Source organism: Bicyclus anynana, chromosome 4 (genome assembly GCF_947172395.1).
Source record: "Bicyclus anynana chromosome 4, ilBicAnyn1.1, whole genome shotgun sequence".
NCBI lineage: Eukaryota > Metazoa > Arthropoda > Insecta > Lepidoptera > Nymphalidae > Bicyclus > Bicyclus anynana.
In genome coordinates, this window is record NC_069086.1 from 10,636,415 (window position 1) to 10,653,079 (window position 16,665).

At 32.0% G+C, this 16,665-nt stretch overlaps 1 protein-coding gene across 2 annotated transcripts; it reads left to right on the plus strand.

Moving 5' to 3' along the window:
* Positions 1-979: 979 nt before the first annotated feature.
* LOC112043335 (dnaJ homolog subfamily C member 5) lies at positions 980-16,665 on the plus strand. Of its 2 annotated transcripts, XR_008252448.1 has the most exons (3): positions 980-1,706; positions 10,664-10,775; positions 16,059-16,665. XR_008252448.1 is itself a non-coding variant. In XM_024078690.2 (2 exons), exons 1-2 carry the CDS (start codon positions 1,124-1,126, stop codon positions 10,687-10,689), a joined length of 609 nt encoding a protein of 202 aa, XP_023934458.1. In that variant the 5' UTR covers positions 980-1,123; the 3' UTR covers positions 10,690-12,127. The 2 variants fall into 2 exon arrangements, 1 of the variants encoding a protein (XP_023934458.1); XM_024078690.2 differs by lacking the exon at positions 16,059-16,665 and having other exon boundaries at positions 10,664-12,127.

Sequence of the window (16,665 nt, forward strand, 5' to 3'; positions counted from 1 at the left end):
TAATTTTTACACAACTAACAAACATATCGGTTATACTATCTACAGATACATAGAATATTCGATTACTTGATTGATTTTTTGCTCAGACCAATTATAGAAGGACTTGCATCGCACGCATCATGAACAAAATTGTCTTCATTTTCTGAAGAAAACGAGCTTAGATTTGGTATATACTAAATTAGAAGGTTTTGCCCGTTTTTACACCATTCAATTACACAGAAACGTATTTTTACGCAACTCTTTAACCGACTAACACGATTACAACTACTTAACATCGATTATAATATAGAGACAGTTTTTATAATCGCATTAGATCGTTAATCATATACTTTGATAGAAAAGTAACGTCTACCGAGGCAGGTCCTATACAATTGGTCTGAGATTTTTGCTGTTCCGTCAAAAAAATAGATTATTTTTAGAAATTGTTTTTTTTTACAAATTTGATAAAAGTAGGGTAGAAATACTTACAAATGAAACGTTACTCCATTTTTTACTAAACTACAAGTTTTTGGGCGTTTTTATGCCATTCAATTACACAAACCGGCATTTTTAGGGAGCTCTTTACACGACGAAAACGATTGAAACAATGAAACATCGATTCTATAGCAACAGTTTTTATAAACGCGTTAGATCATTGATTTTTGATATTTGCCAGAAGGGTAACGATGTTAGGAACGAAGGGTTAGCGATGCAGGTCCCGTTATTAATGGTCGAAGGTTTGAGGTGATATCCTGCATTCCTGCATTAAATTTGAACTATGTTCATTGATCATGATTTGAACCATTGTCAGTCGTCAAAGAAAAGTTTTTTTGTCCGGTTCTAAAGATATAAATAAACGTTGGAATGAAACGTTGGAGATAAAGTATCTGCATAAACAAAGACGATTCCATTTTCTTATACCAACTGAACATAATATTTTGTATTGTATATCTGTGCTCAGAATCATAGACAATACATTATATCTCAGAATTATGTATATGTATTTGTCATCTGTGATTCTGTGTTCGATAAAGGGAGACACAATTTTGGTTTTACAATTTTAGTGATTTTCATTATTTTCATGTTTAAGTAATTGTTGTTACGCCTTTATTTATTGTGCAACTATCTAATACAACTCATTACAATGGATAAAAGAAAACTTTCCACCGCAGGCGACAGCCTCTATCTAATACTGCAAGTTCCAAAAACTGCAACGGCCGACGACGTCAAGAAAAGTTATCGCAAATTAGCATTAAAATACCATCCAGACAAAAATCCGAATAACCCAGAAGCCGCTGATAAATTTAAGGAGGTAAATCGTGCTCACACAATTTTGAGTGACGCCACGAAACGAAATATATACGATAACTATGGCTCCCTCGGGTTGTACATAGCAGAACAGTTCGGCGAAGAGAACGTCAACGCCTATTTCGTCGTGACGAGCACTTGGTGCAAGGTGCTGTTCGTCGTGTGCGGCGTTCTGACGGGCTGCTACTTCTGTTGCTGCCTGTGCTGCTGCTGCAACTGCTGCTGCGGGAAGTGCAAGCCGCGTCCGCCCGAGGAGTCCGGAGACTACCACACGCTGGAGCGAGACGACTCGGACGGCGTGCAGCCGGTGACCATGCAGCCGGGTGGCGAGGGACGCCCGGCCGGCAACCAGGCGCCGCCCATCGCTATGCCGGCCCCGGCGCCCGCCGGCGCTTCCGAGAACACGGGCCTCAACACAGGTGGGGTGAATTATGGAATTTCGCAATAACTTTTCTCATAGCCATGAACAATTTTTGCTTTACATCATATTTCCTAAAAGTAATGTGTTTTGCATTTTAACACAGAGGAGATGTTTAATTTAGCTACCTATGTTGTTTTGAAGTATAATTGGTCAATGTATGTACATACTCGTTATTAGTCTCAAAAGCCAACCAGAAAATCTTGCATACACAAATTTAAAAAAACTTATTAATTATAATGATAATGAATCACAATTTTGAGGTATGATCAGCTAAGGTGTTATCTAATCTGTAGATTAAGTAATTGTATACTCAAGTTGTGTACAGTATTGTAATTGAGGTTTCCATTGCTTTTAAAGAAAATAGCAAACTTTTTAATAATTCAGTAGTTAAAGCTCAAAATTTGGAATGTTATTGTAGATATCAACTACAATGGATTGGAAATTGGCCGCCTAAATTGTCGTGTCCATTAAATATTAAAATTTTTGGGAGCGGTGGTGATACTGATATATTATGTACTGTAGCTTTTTATTTAATATTTAAGTAGCTATTATGTAAGTTAATCTTTTCTCTATCACAGTAGGATCCTTACTGTCAAGTGACAGCTTACATTTTGTACTGAGCTGGATTCTTTAGTATCCCCTTACAGATGCATTGTAAACTTTTATTTTAGTCCTAAATATTATTTCTTTCTTTTTACACTCATTAAATAGTCATTTATTTGAAAACTGTACATCTACATTTAACATAAACAAATAACATTAGATATGTAATTTATAATTATTAAAATGCCTAAGTAAAAAATTTATGTCCCTTTGACTATTAATTCTAATGTTCAATTGAATGTGTTATAATTATTATAATTAAGATTTATTTATATTTTAAGTACTGGAGAATTTTATACATTATATTATAGTCAAACTAGTTGAGAGTTAAGTTGACAAAGATTGAGATTGTATCTACATTACATATTTTATCTCATGCAATTCATTTTGATCTATTATAAATGTTGACTGATCATTAACACTCTTTCTTTTAATATTTTCCACCATACCATCTATAAGCACTGAATAATTTTGTAATACTGCTGTCTCATTACATAAAACGAAATTGGGTGTGTTACATCCAACTTAAGAATGGCTGAACATGTAAAAAAATCTGGCACAGAGATATCTGGAATATCAAATAGCACTTTTAGTCCTGAAATTTTCACTGAAACAGAATGTATGCAAACAGAACAGAAAGGCAAAGCTAAATGAAATACATAATATGTGTTTCTAAAGCCTTTTCCTTGTGTACAGCAGCATAAGTCATTTATCAATAAATAGCAACCTAACATTTAGAGATGACCAAAATGGCAATGGTTAATAATGGATTTCTGTAATAATCTTGATTAGGAAAACATACTAATCAACTTGAGAACCTCCTCCTTTTTGAAGTTGGTTAAAAATTATTAAAAGCCTGCTGTTACTGTTACTGTATTTTAATCTACTAATCTGGCTTTGCCAAAATATAACAGGCCAAATTTTAATGTAGCTTCTTTTTATTTTTAAATAAATATAGATTAACACATTACATAGTGTCTAAAGTCATTAAAATACACATTATGTAGCATAGTTATATACAAAAATATAACCACCAATTTTAATTTTTAATTAAATAAAAATTAGGCCATGTAGTTCTTAAATAACTGCTTATGTGCAGAGTAAGTTGGCAAACATATAAATGCACAGTTTTCTTGCTTATAATATTTTTTAACAGTCTGTGTCTGGGGATCTGGACTGGCGTGCATAAGGTTTTAAACTGGGATAGGCACTATATGAAATAGAATAATTACTTTTTTTTTATAAAAGTTCACAATGAGTCTTTAGGATAGACAGTTCATTTTTGCATCTATAAAGTGCAAGCATCTGATAGCACAGACTTGAAGTGGTCATACATAAAGCATTTTTTTTACAAGTTCAACGAACTAAAATTTTTAGAGAGCTCTCATAAATGCTATAATATTGTCATTAAAGTAGCACCATAGGCCACAACTTATGACTCAATAAGAAACCTTACCCAACTAAATTGATAATATTATTGAGTAAGTTTCAGCTTGCTTAAAGGTGCTACTAGCTAAATGTCCATTTCACCAGCCATAGCTTGCCTCTACAGTTTGTGAGCCCTAGGGCTTGCTCTCTGTGTTTGCCTAAGATCCCAGAAAAGCTGAAGTAAAAATTTGTACATCAGAATTATCCTAAATGGACAAAGGTCCCTATTTACTAAATTAATGCTGTGACTACAGAGACTGTCAAAGTTAACTTAACTTACACTTCCATAGTTTTCTCTAATAACAAGCCTCTTCTGTAAAGCCTTTAAAAATATTGTACTAAGATTTAAATATTTTTTACAATCTATTACATAAATAATAAAAGAGATTAGAGTGATTTTTTAATTCTATTTGATTAGATTGAAAGCTTTTGTTTAAATATTTATTTCTTTATCTAGTAAATTTGTTTACTTGGTTTGTTCAAAAGTGTGCAAATGGCATAATGTTAAAAGCAATTTGTACAAGTACCTACATAATTTTATTAGATTAAATTCTTTCACTAAACCTTACAGTGTGCCTTACAAATTAACAGTTACTGTTTAGCTCTTGGTTATAATTGACTATGAATCATCAAGGGTTCAATAAATAGGTTGTCATTTTCAGACAAATATCTTCTGTAGAATTTGAAGCATTGGGCATTATAGGTACTTGATTTTAGGGTACATTGAAATTAATCACCATTCGCAGCTGTACAGTTTACTGTAAATGTAGAGTAGTCAAATTACAATTTTTCTGCTCCTGGCTTTGTAATTTAATTATAGTAAAAATATTTACTATATATCTGCACCTTTAAACATTACTAATCAAGGTTATTTTTGGAACAGCAAAATATATTTTTGTTTCTCACTTATTTATAGGATAAGTATATTTCTGAGCACAGAAAATTGCTTGTTATCTAGACCCTACTTCGTTCCAACTGTGGCTGTCGTTTGCTAACTGCAAGAATGTGGTGTGGGCCAAAAATTCACAATTTAGGCACTAACTAATCTAAGAAAAAGATTTAAGACAAGTAAATATAACTCTTTTCTCTTTATGTAGTTTGGTTTCAGAATGTCTAACAGCCTTTATCATTTACAGTTACAGAATAAATTATGAATGTAATGTATTTTTAATTAAGTATCTTTATCTCGGTTATAAAAAGAATATTGTTTTTTAAAACAAGTAAATTTTAATTAAACTTGTATTTTTAAACTGTAACTTTTGTAAGGAATTGAAAAATTAACAAGCTAGACTATTATTAGTTATCAAACTATATTATAAACTTAAAACACTTTATACCTATATGTGTAGATTACTCAGTAGTCCAGTCATATACCTATAAAGATTTATTATTTAAATTTTAAGAATACTTATTTTTTGCATAAATCTTCGTAGCCTCAATTTCCTCAACGGTTTGTAATGAAGAGAGCTGCTACTTTAAAATTTCATTCCTTAAGATATTAAATGAAAACTTAAAAAACATTATCTGACAAAAATCAATACAAAGCTTGGTCAAGTCTAACAGCAACACGTAGTTATATGCGCCTTAAGATATTGAAGGTCACATAAATAATATTTTCTTGGAAAAATCTTGTTTTATAAGTGGGTGGGTAGGAGCTTGTTTTTAAATTCTCGAAGTACTCCTATGAGTACCTACTACCTAGTTATTTCATCTCATACATTTTTCAAATGTCTTTCAATACGGGTCAATTTATTCCGTTTTTTATGTGTGAGTTTAATTGTAATGAATTTATTATTAAAATTAGGGCTTTTAATATAGAAAATTATAGTAAGAATAAAAAAAAAAATAAAGCTTACTATTATTACTTGCAAAAAAATTGCATAATTAGGCCTCTTTAACTTGAATTTGACTGGACTACAGATTAGATAATAATGTGTTATAATGTTTTATAAATATTAAAATTTATTACTGTATAAATTGGGGATGTCCCAATTTTTATATCTATAACCTTACTTGCTACTATTTGTTACATGTTAAGGTACTTTTTTGTTTTAAAGATAAAATTACGGCCTTTCATATTTGCTTACATGTTTTACTTACTTTAAACCTTAGATATAATTCGGATGTTTTGTCAAAACAAAGGTTCGCGCACATGATGATATTATTAAGTTTGCCAGTGGAGTCATAATGTCGCTGGTCAAACGCTACAGTTTACAAAAACTCATTGCATTTTATTTATAAACATGGTTTAAGATTTAAACCTTAAATTCCTTCAAAGTAAAGCTGACTTTATGAAGTAGTGATCAGGTCTACTTTACTTTGAAGAAAATTGAGATTTTAAATCTTATTCCATGATTTTAAATATAGTCCATTGGGATTACGGTGCGACCTTAGTACGGGACCTTATCTATGACCCTTTATGCGCATGACAAGGCTTTAGGGCGTTCGCTAAAACTTGCACAGCTGGACTGCACCGAGTGTGAATCTTGATTTTTTTGTTAACTAGAATATAAGTAGGCGTTACTTTGCGTTGCGTAAATTCGTTAAGAATAGGTAATATGTATTTGATTTATTTTGTTTTTCTCCGCAAAAATATGACGAATCCAGGCTGCAAAGCAAAATTCACAAATTGACTCTAGTCAACATCTCTTGAGGTCTGAGGATGCTCCGATTTCGGAGTGACGCGTATCTACCTACTTAGAGGATTTACTTATTGTCTCATCTGGGTGACGACGGATTCATGTTGGTTTTCACTAAGAATAGCAAATTAAATCAATTATTTCCTATCCAAGTCACAATCATCCTTAAAAATTTGTATGAACAAGCTCATGATTATGGAACCCGGATGGGCATACTAAATGAGGCATTTAATCTAGTTCGTCATTATAAAAACACTCACGTTTGTTTCAAATGTTGATTATTTTGAAATTATAAACCACATTAATAATTATAGAATCACAGTAATTACCGTAATTGACAAATTGACAATACATTAATAACAAAAAAACAATTGATTTTTATTTATAATAAAAAAATGGTTGTCATCCACAGTTATATACTTATTCGAGTTTCTTTTAAAGTTTGAATTTAGTGAATTTAAAACTGATATTTTTAGTTATCTTCAAGCCTTGTTTGGTTATATGATGCATGTTGTTTTTGAAATGGAATTGGTGATATTGGTTTGCAATTGCGTTTTAATGTTTAATTCATTGTCTGGAAACTTGTGCCAGGGTGACACGCTAACATATTGATGTGTTTTCTCAATCCAGTCTAAAGATTCTTCACAATTTACATTCGTCGTTTGAGTTTAATTTCAGAAAGTCATCAAGTAGTTACCATGTTCTTCTTCTCTTAATTTCTTGTATAGTTTTGCCTGTCTTAGGCTTAGGTATACACTGTAAAGCTACATAATTTTAATAGTTTATAGGCGAAATTGCATTTTAATTATTACGCATTCCGTATTAGTATATCGATTTTCGTCTTTGTGCTCTGATTTCTGACTCGTAGGACTAGCCGAGCTAATATGGACGTTTATGTAATTCGTCTGTTATTTTTGAATTCAATATCATCCTCTCTGTCTAACACGATGATGAAGTCAGAGATAGAGATATTCGAAATTTAGATTGTCAATGAAAACATAGACAATACGGCTCTATTGTCTGATTACCTCCGCTAGAGGGCTCTTTTTATGCCCGCCGCCTGTAGGTAAATACCCAAGTAACACCGCCATCTATCGCTGTTCATATTATTTCTCAGTACAAGACAAACACTGCACCGGCGCGAGTTTTAGCGTTTGCTCTTAGGTACTCTTAAACCTTTTCGTATGTTACTGGAAGTGCAGCTAGTTATTTTTGTAGGACAAATTACAGAAAACTATAAGTAGTTAAAGATTTATTTTTAACTTATAGTTAGTTGATTATATGACAATGTCTACAATAACAAATGTCTGTAACATAGACTTATATAAATTAAAATTACATATGTATTATTATTTTTGTATTAAGTGTAACTAAGTAGTAACTCTAGGTGAGTGGTATCTACTGTAAATTGAGTTTTGTGTATAATACATTGACCATACATAAATTACTGTTTTATCGACTCTAATGGGGTATTTGACAGTTCCTAAAGATCTTGACTTAAAACTAACAGAGAAAAATTGCAACGACTATACAAAAAATTAAAAATTTGATATGTACCTCAACATAAAACATGACATAAGTAGGTAATAATTATTTAAAATATTCAATAAAATATATAATATTAAATTTACATTATTTTTAAGACTGTGACTAACATGTAACGTGATAAAAAAAGGTTATTAAAAATATATTACTTAGTTTACGTCTAGGAGTATTTTATATTATATTGATCGTATGATAGGTATTTACTGCTATACCCATATACATAGTTATATACATGTACCTACATATATCGTCGATATATGTCTATATATCTATGTAACTACATCATTGTAAAACTTGGCTGAGGTATTTTAAATATAAATTTTCATTTCATTTAGTTAACTAACGTCAAATACCCTATTGACTATTGTGTATAATATCTACTTATGTTTATGTTAATTAATTTAGGTAAATAAGTTTAATTTTTTACGTTTTAGGAAAATACCTTACATTCTATGTTTTTTTTTTTAAATTTTTAAAATTAAATTAAAATACCATTGTAATATAATAGTTGATTTAGAGTGCAAATCTGACGAATTCACTTCGTACATAATTTCAAAAATATTTTCGTGTTAGTGATGGTTCTTTATCGTTATCTATATTTAGTCTATAATAAAACTAAATTCCTACTTAAATCTTTATAATAAGTAATGTTATCTTTATATATCTATACTACAACTCTACTCAATGTATACTGTTTAATAACAAACAATTAGTTTTATTACTAGTCATTTCACACCTAATAATAATTAAATTAACTTGTTCTTTAATTAATGAAAATAAATTTGATAAATAAGCTTAGAACACAGATATATATAGTTAATATAATTTGAATACTTAACATTTTATAAAAAAAACAGTCATCATTTAAAATAAATAAAATATGAAATGATATGTTTTCTACCTTCATTTCTAATTTGTTTGTTGGTAAACAGTACACATAGAGTAGGGCTGCAGTATAGTTACATAAATTTACTACAAGAAGTTGCTACAAATATGTCAGCAGTGCACCATAATCATTAAAAAACATACATACAGCCGAACGTAGAACCTCCTCCTTTTTGGAAGTCGGTTAAAAAGCAGGCATTCGCGGAAATTGCTATAGGGACAGGGCTTCACAGCACTGGGACTTGCTTTCATTTGACGTGAATTGTTGACGACTAATTGCAACAGAAGAGAGATGACTTGCTCTTAATTTGACTAGAGATTGGCATTAAGAATCCCGAATCTGCTGACCGATTTCCTATTTTGGTATTTAGTATCAACCTATTAAAATAATCAACAAATCAATTGAAATCAAAATCTACATACTATGATACAAAATACAAATGTCATCCGGTGCTTACTGGTGGATATCATATAGTTTGTAGATGACATTTTGTCAAATGATTTGTTTTTTATTTTAATAGGTTGATAATAAAGACCAAAATAGTGAATAGGCCAGCTGGTAGTCTGTCTTAAGTATGTTGGTTACACTTACGGGCTAATACTAATGCTTATATCATTGTTTACATGGATCGTGTGTCAAAAAGGTCTACTAATTGGGTAGAATATACTTTTAGGATACTTTTCTTATGTCAGTTCATTTTTGCGTCAATACATCCTCATTTCCTTAGTAGGTATATATAAAACTAAGCTTTCCAATTAATAACCAACACAGTGCGTGTTAATATTAAGTGTGTCAAAAATTATATTTCGACTACCATCGACTTGTAAGTTGTTACCGACATGTAAAGCTTGAACACTGGAATAGTTCTAATGTTGTAGATATATGACAGTGGAATTCATAGACGTCGCAGGGGCACCCCCAGGGGACCATTCACCCGCTGAGTGGTGAATTCTTAAACGCATAGAGTTAAAAATCGATACTTAGCGGGTGAACGATCTCCTGGGGGCGCCCCCATAACGTTTATAAATACCACTGTGAGTACCACGCTGACATTTTTCTTGGCTGACCATATATATTATTATAATGTATTTTTATTCTTTAAAATAGATTAAATAATTTTTGATCATAAGCTTTCTCACTCGTTAAAAACACGAATTGTGCTTCCATAATGAAGTTTTTTAATAATATATGTATTGTAACAAAATTACAAAGATTTTATGTATTTATGTGCTATAACGGCATGAATCTAAAACTTCGTCTGGGAGCATATAGAACAGAAAAGGCATTATCTCGATAAAGTTTCTAAAGAAACACATTCTTTAAAAACTTTATTATAATATACAGATATAATAATATGATCTATTTTATATTCATTTCATTATTTGCCTAATGATGATATAATATACATATATAGATAGATTATTATTATTAATAACATTAAAAATGTTGTCCTTTTTTGTTTGATTTATTATTTATCTAATAGTTATCACAAATGAAATAATTGTTATATATAACATCACAATGAATGCACCATCAACAATGAATTAATTAGTAAATGTAGCTATATACAATATGTTTTTCCTCCTTTAAATAACTATATTTATGTGTATCTTGTATTCAATGATCGATCGTTGTCACACATGTTTTAATGATATACTAGTCAACGAGTATTTATTATGACAAAATGTCAAGTTATTAATATGTTAAATTGTAATTACACGAAATACTTTCATTCAAATAAAATTCTGCATAACATTAAATACATCTATTATTACATTTACCGACGCCTCTTAACTTATGTCTATAATGATAACTTTGCTTGTTAAAAAAATATAATTTACTTCTTATTTACAGGGAGCAGTATACCAAAATACACGTGAAGTATAAACAGCTAATCTAGAGTTATTTGTAAGGCAAATGAGGAACCCGCTACTTAGTACCACCTTCCATGATGCTTCTTACAAATGTAAGCCTTAATGTTATTTTTTTATATTTAGTTACCTATTTATTTTCTTAAAAAAATGTTTTTTTTTTTGGAATAGTATACTTTATTATTTATTGGTTCATTAATATTCGCCTTATTTTCAATGACTTACTTTCCTGTTGTACTGTATCTTTTAATTCTTATCGCCTTTCGATAAAACCATTTATACTATTGTCTAATAATATTTGTGACAAAATTCTGATTTTACAATGGAGTGAATATGATTAATTTGTTTTTATGAATCATACGTGTTGCAATGAATTAAAATTAGCCATAATTAGTGCAGCTCTGACAAATTCATATTGATCAATTTTTATTTATTTATTAGTGCGTATCCATTTAATATAGGTATGTTTAATATTATAATTACGTGCATTTCATACATACAAAAATACACTGCTCTAAGGACTAATTAGTAATTACGTACCCGGACATGTAACCACGTGGCACGTCTATTATCTTTCTACAATCGAAAACGCTTCGAAAATAAAATAATGTATGGGGATGACATTTTGTTATCGACAAGTCACGTGATCAAGTTATCTATAAGATCTGTCATTGCCATACTTTTTTTTAGTTTTCGAAGCGTTAGCGTCTGTAGAAAGAGAATCTATGTGCCATATGGTTATGGGCCCTGTATTGGAGAAAGAATTTTACATTATGTACAATTTGTACGCATATAGTGCTTACACTAGTCAAAGTCCTTCTCCACAAAATAAAATTAGGCACAATATGTATCTAAGTACTTTGTATTCACAATAATAATTAACAGATATTGATGTACCTACCTAATTTCTATGATCTTACTAGCTGAGCGTTGTTTTGCTTTAAAAAAATATAAAACCTATTCTCAGACCTAAATATACATATAAAACTTTATAAAATCGGCAAAGCCGTTTACGGAGGAGAATGGCAACTAACACTGAAACACGAGAATTTTACATATTTGTAACATTTTTCTCTACCAATATATATACCTAGTAGTCGAATGTTCTAGTTAGTTTAAAAGTGAAAGTTTCTTGGAAAGTTAAATTTAATTGTTATGGATACACACTATTATGATATGAAGATAAGAGTAAGGTATTTTGATCATATGTAATTTTATTCGGCGTACATTCCTTAAAACAGGCCTAATCCAACATAACATACGAGTACGAACTACAATTACCTACTTAAAGCTTAAGTGAAAGTATTATTTAGTTTGGTACAAGTATCTAATTAGGTGATCCATGTACCGGGGATTTACCTATTATCATGTATGTATAAAATTACCTATAAGTAATTGTTACTATTTATAGTCATCGATATTATTATTAAAAGCCAGATTCACACTACTGTTTGGTTTCATTAAGATTGTATAATGTACTGTGTTACGATCTTACTTACGTCTTAATTTGTATTATAAAAACTTTTAAAGCTATAACTTGCATATACAATAATTTATCAATCCTTAGGCAGCTTGATAGTTCAGGATACTAAAGTTAAGATTTAAGTTAGTTAGTATTTTTAGGGTTCCGTAGTCCGTAGTCCACAGACCACAAGGAACCCTTATAGTCTCGCCATGTCTATTTGTCTGTCCGCGGTTTAGCGCAGAGACTATTATTACTAGACAGCTTTAAATTAGCATGAGTACATATGTGCATTAAAAATGTGAACAAAGTCGTACAATAAAACGTACCTACGTGTCAAGTGGGGATGATTTTTTTACTCGGTTATTTTATAGAGTCGGGTATCGTTGGTTAAGTCTTTAAAAATATGAGGAGGTCTTCTACCAAATCTTTTTGATTTTGGGATCCGTGTGTAAAATAGTAAGCTTTTAAGAGCTAATTTTTGTTAAAGTCAAGTGTCCCACCCTTTGTCGGCTAAACGGTTGTTTATGAATACGTGAAAAGATTCTAGGAGTAGGATATACATATAATGAAATTACGAGGAAAACTATAACAGCTAAGTAGCAATTGCTATTTAAAGAATATTAGTCGGCCAACTTGTAAAATGTAGTTGGAAATCGAAAATTGCATATAATTTTCTTTGTTAATTAAAAAGATAAAGTTTTCTTTTTTTTTAGCTTTCTAGATTTAACAGACTGAGTTCAGAGTCTGTTAAAACTAGAATAAACATAATGGATATCGTTATCGGTATTTTTGTGATACATAAGGGATTAAAGTGTTAACTCAATCTACGGAACCCTACAGTGCGCGTGCCCCGACGCGCACTGCCGGTTTATAGAAGTAGATCTAAGAGCACCGTCAACGCATTGCCAAGGGAAAAGGGCTACCAGAATCAAGAATTTTCGTAAATAAAAAAGTTGATCGTCTCATCGAGATGAAGCTACTCACGAAAAATTAACTTGATACTTAGTAATCAGTTGTAAAAATCCCTGACTATACTCCCGAGCATCCTGTTTAAAATAACTAAGACTTAATTCGGCCAATTTTTAGCATGTATATTGTATAATCGTGATGCGGCTAATTGTGTTTCTTTATTTAAGTTAATTTAAAATTTAGTACATTGTATGTTAACTTAATTTTGTCTTAAAGTCAAAATAAAAGCGAAAAAATTGTATCAGATGAAACTAAACCCTAATACCGGTTCTTTGGGGTTCAATGCAGAGGGTTGTTAAGTTGCGTGATAGTATGACATAACGAATAACTTTAAAACACATTATAATATAGTTAGTTGGCCTAATTTAGATACCGTAACCGTCACATCAAATTACATTAGTGTTATTAAAATAGTCTTTAAACACAGAGCCTCCTCCTTTTTGGAAGTCGGTTAAAACACGTTGCATTTTATAGGTAATGGAATGTGGTACTGAAACAGAATGATATATTATTATATTAACAAAAGTTGACAATGGTTTGAGGTTCACAGAACAGCATGGCAGCTTGGCAACTTCGTTCGTAACACTCCTGATGGTACGCGCGGGCCGGGGGGTGTGTAGCGATGAATGAAAACCCACGACTGATGCACCTCACTTCTCCGCACGCACGATTTCACACCCGCGCAGTCTTTCCCCCCCCGTCGCCCGTATATCATAGGAGTGTCATAAACGAACTTGCCAGACTAAAACAACGCCTTAAAGATAATTCAGCTTTGAAAGTCGTATACGTACCTACAAAATGGATTTTTATTTTTTATTGACAGAAGGATCGTGCGCAGTGCCATGGCTTTTAATCTCAATTATAATTTACAGCTCACATATAGACATCTAATGCAGATGTCTAATGGATCGTTTAGCATTAATCTTACAAAATAAGTGTCTTCGTGTCTTCGCCCACTTGCAATGACATGTAGACTAGGGTCAACAGCATTATTAGGCACTATTATGCCTTGACCTATGATGTAATCTATTAACGAAACCCCGTTTTGGATTGGATCCATTTTTATTAACCGACTTTAAAAAAGGAGGAGATTAGTCAATTTGACCATATATGGACCTGGACCATATATATACAGCAGTGATAGCCCAGTGGATATGACCTTTGCCTCCGATTCCGGAGAGTGTGGGTTCGAATCCTATCCGGAGCATGCACCTTCAACTTTTCAGTTGTGTGCATTTTAAGAAATTAAATATCACTTTCCTCAAACGGTAAAAGTGTTAATTATCGTGAGGAAACCTGCATACCAGAGGATTTTCTTAATTCTCTGCATCTGTGAAGTCTGAATAACAGATGATCTCATTACTAGTCCCTTGGTTAAAAAAATACGAATTTAACGTCGTATAAAACAAAAATCAGCAACTGGTTCTTTTGTTTCCTAATTAGAAAACTTCCATATTTCAAACCACTTTATATATCCATATCCGTTAAATATGACCATTATTCCGGTTCCCCTTTAATAAGTCGGAAAAGACAGTGCTGCAAAAAATAAACTGCAGTGTTTTCTCTTCAAAAATGACAAATGTTTAGAAAAAAAAATCTTATTTTCGGGTTATTCGTGTCCTCAATATTTTTCAACATCTACATACGTTAAGTTACTGTCATATTTATTTTATGCCAGCATTTTTATTTTATTTTGTGACAAATCTTTACCCTTAATTTGGGCCCCGTAACTAATTTCAATACATGATCCCTCCAAGGCACGCTACGTAGGTTGGTAGGTAGGTATTTGAGTACTACGTTGTAAGGTGATGTTGGTAAATCTTTGCATTAAAATTATCTCAAACATTACTGTTATGAAAACAAATGAATTGTTAAATGAAATATAAGACTTCAGTCTCATAACTTAAAATCTTGGTTTATGATCCGAACCGTTGCGATTTCAGTCTATAGCTTGAATCATATTGAGAGCTGTTTTATAAATAATATAATGCATTTATCTCTTGCTTTTTATATATGTTATTTTCTTGTGCCGGAAGTTAATTTCAACGTATACGCGCTTGAGGCAGTCTGTCAGTCACATAGAGAAGGTGAAAATTTGGAAGTTTTAAAGTTAGCGGGTCTCTGGACCACAGTTTACATCCAGCCGAGCTCTGTCGATTGTTTTAACCTGCATATTAGGGCGATTACCGATTTAGTAAGTATTGCTTGAAATATTCATATATATTATTATAATTTCATTTGTTATTCATAAAAATCGATTAAGCCATAACCCGGTATTTCTGGTGGATTTGGGATTGATAAATAGATATATTTTGTTATTTTTAATTTGTGTATTTTTAAATTTAATAAAAACTAAGTCAAATTATTTAGCGATCTGATCAATGCCGTGCGGAAATTGCAGCATTACCTACCTTATCAGTTGAACTTAATAAAGTATGAAAATTGCTAATGATGTTATTACCTATATCTAGACCTATTTCTTAGATAAAAATTTTATCATACATCAGCCTATTTGTAATGGCTTTTGCTTTAACTAAAGAGGATTAGGAACGTTGATCCACAGCGCTGCTCCAACGATGGGGTTGGCGGACTGTAGTTATTTGAGGTTCGACCCTGTAGTAATCACTATCAACCCCTGCATTCTGTAAAGTCATTTCAATGGTAATTTCACTGTTAGTAACATTTGTTGGTATCCCATAGAAATAAAGATCATATTATAATACAACTTGTAATAGGCAAATATTACATATATCAAGGCACGATGGTGTACTTCCAAACTGTTGGTTATTACTGAAAATGAATAACAAAAATAGAAAACATTTCTATGGACTTATGAATTATGATCTGACTCTTAAAGATCTACTGTCGCGTAGGTACTAACCACTGGACGAGATAAACACAAATGCACAATTAAACATAATGCCTAATTTCTATAAACACTCAGGAACGAGAATCGTATTCTCTGAAGTATGGCACTTTCAATGGAACCGTGGACTGGAACAAATGCCTGTTGGAAATTGAATCGCCTCTAGGTAAACACTATCTGCAGGGAACTGGCAATCAAAGTTACTCGCTGGAGAATATTATCATTAGGGATTCTGGAAAAGGTAATAATTATAAGGATTTTAATGTTCTTTACTAGGTAAATTGTCTAACTTAGCTCAGCGAGTCGCGAAGCTGAAGTGGCAATGGGCAGGCCACATAGTTAGAAGAGCCGATGGACGTTAGAGTCCCAAGTTGCTGGAATGGCGACCTCACACCGGAAAGCAGTGTTGGTCGACCCACCACTAGGTGGACCGAGGACATCAAGCGGATTGCAGGAAACCGCTGCATGCTGGCGGCTCGAGATCGTTATGCTTAGAGGTCCATGCAAGAGGCCTATGTCCAGCAGTAGACGTCCATCGGCTGATAATGATGATGATGATGTACTAGGTAAATAGGTATCCGCTTAAGTGCAGACCTGAGAATTTCGCTAATCTAAATGACCTAATAAGATATGACGACATTGCGATAAAGGACATGACCGTAAACACAGATAATGAAGGTAGGTT

Excerpts from the sequence above, each read along its gene's own strand:
- LOC112043335 (XM_024078690.2), top strand. The coding sequence starts at position 1,124 with ATGGATAAAAGAAAACTTTCCACCGCAGGCGACAGCCTCTATCTAATA. Across the intron at positions 1,707-10,663 it reads GAACACGGGCCTCAACACAG|GGAGCAGTATACCAAAATAC; the intron begins GTGGGGTGAATT and ends TCTTATTTACAG.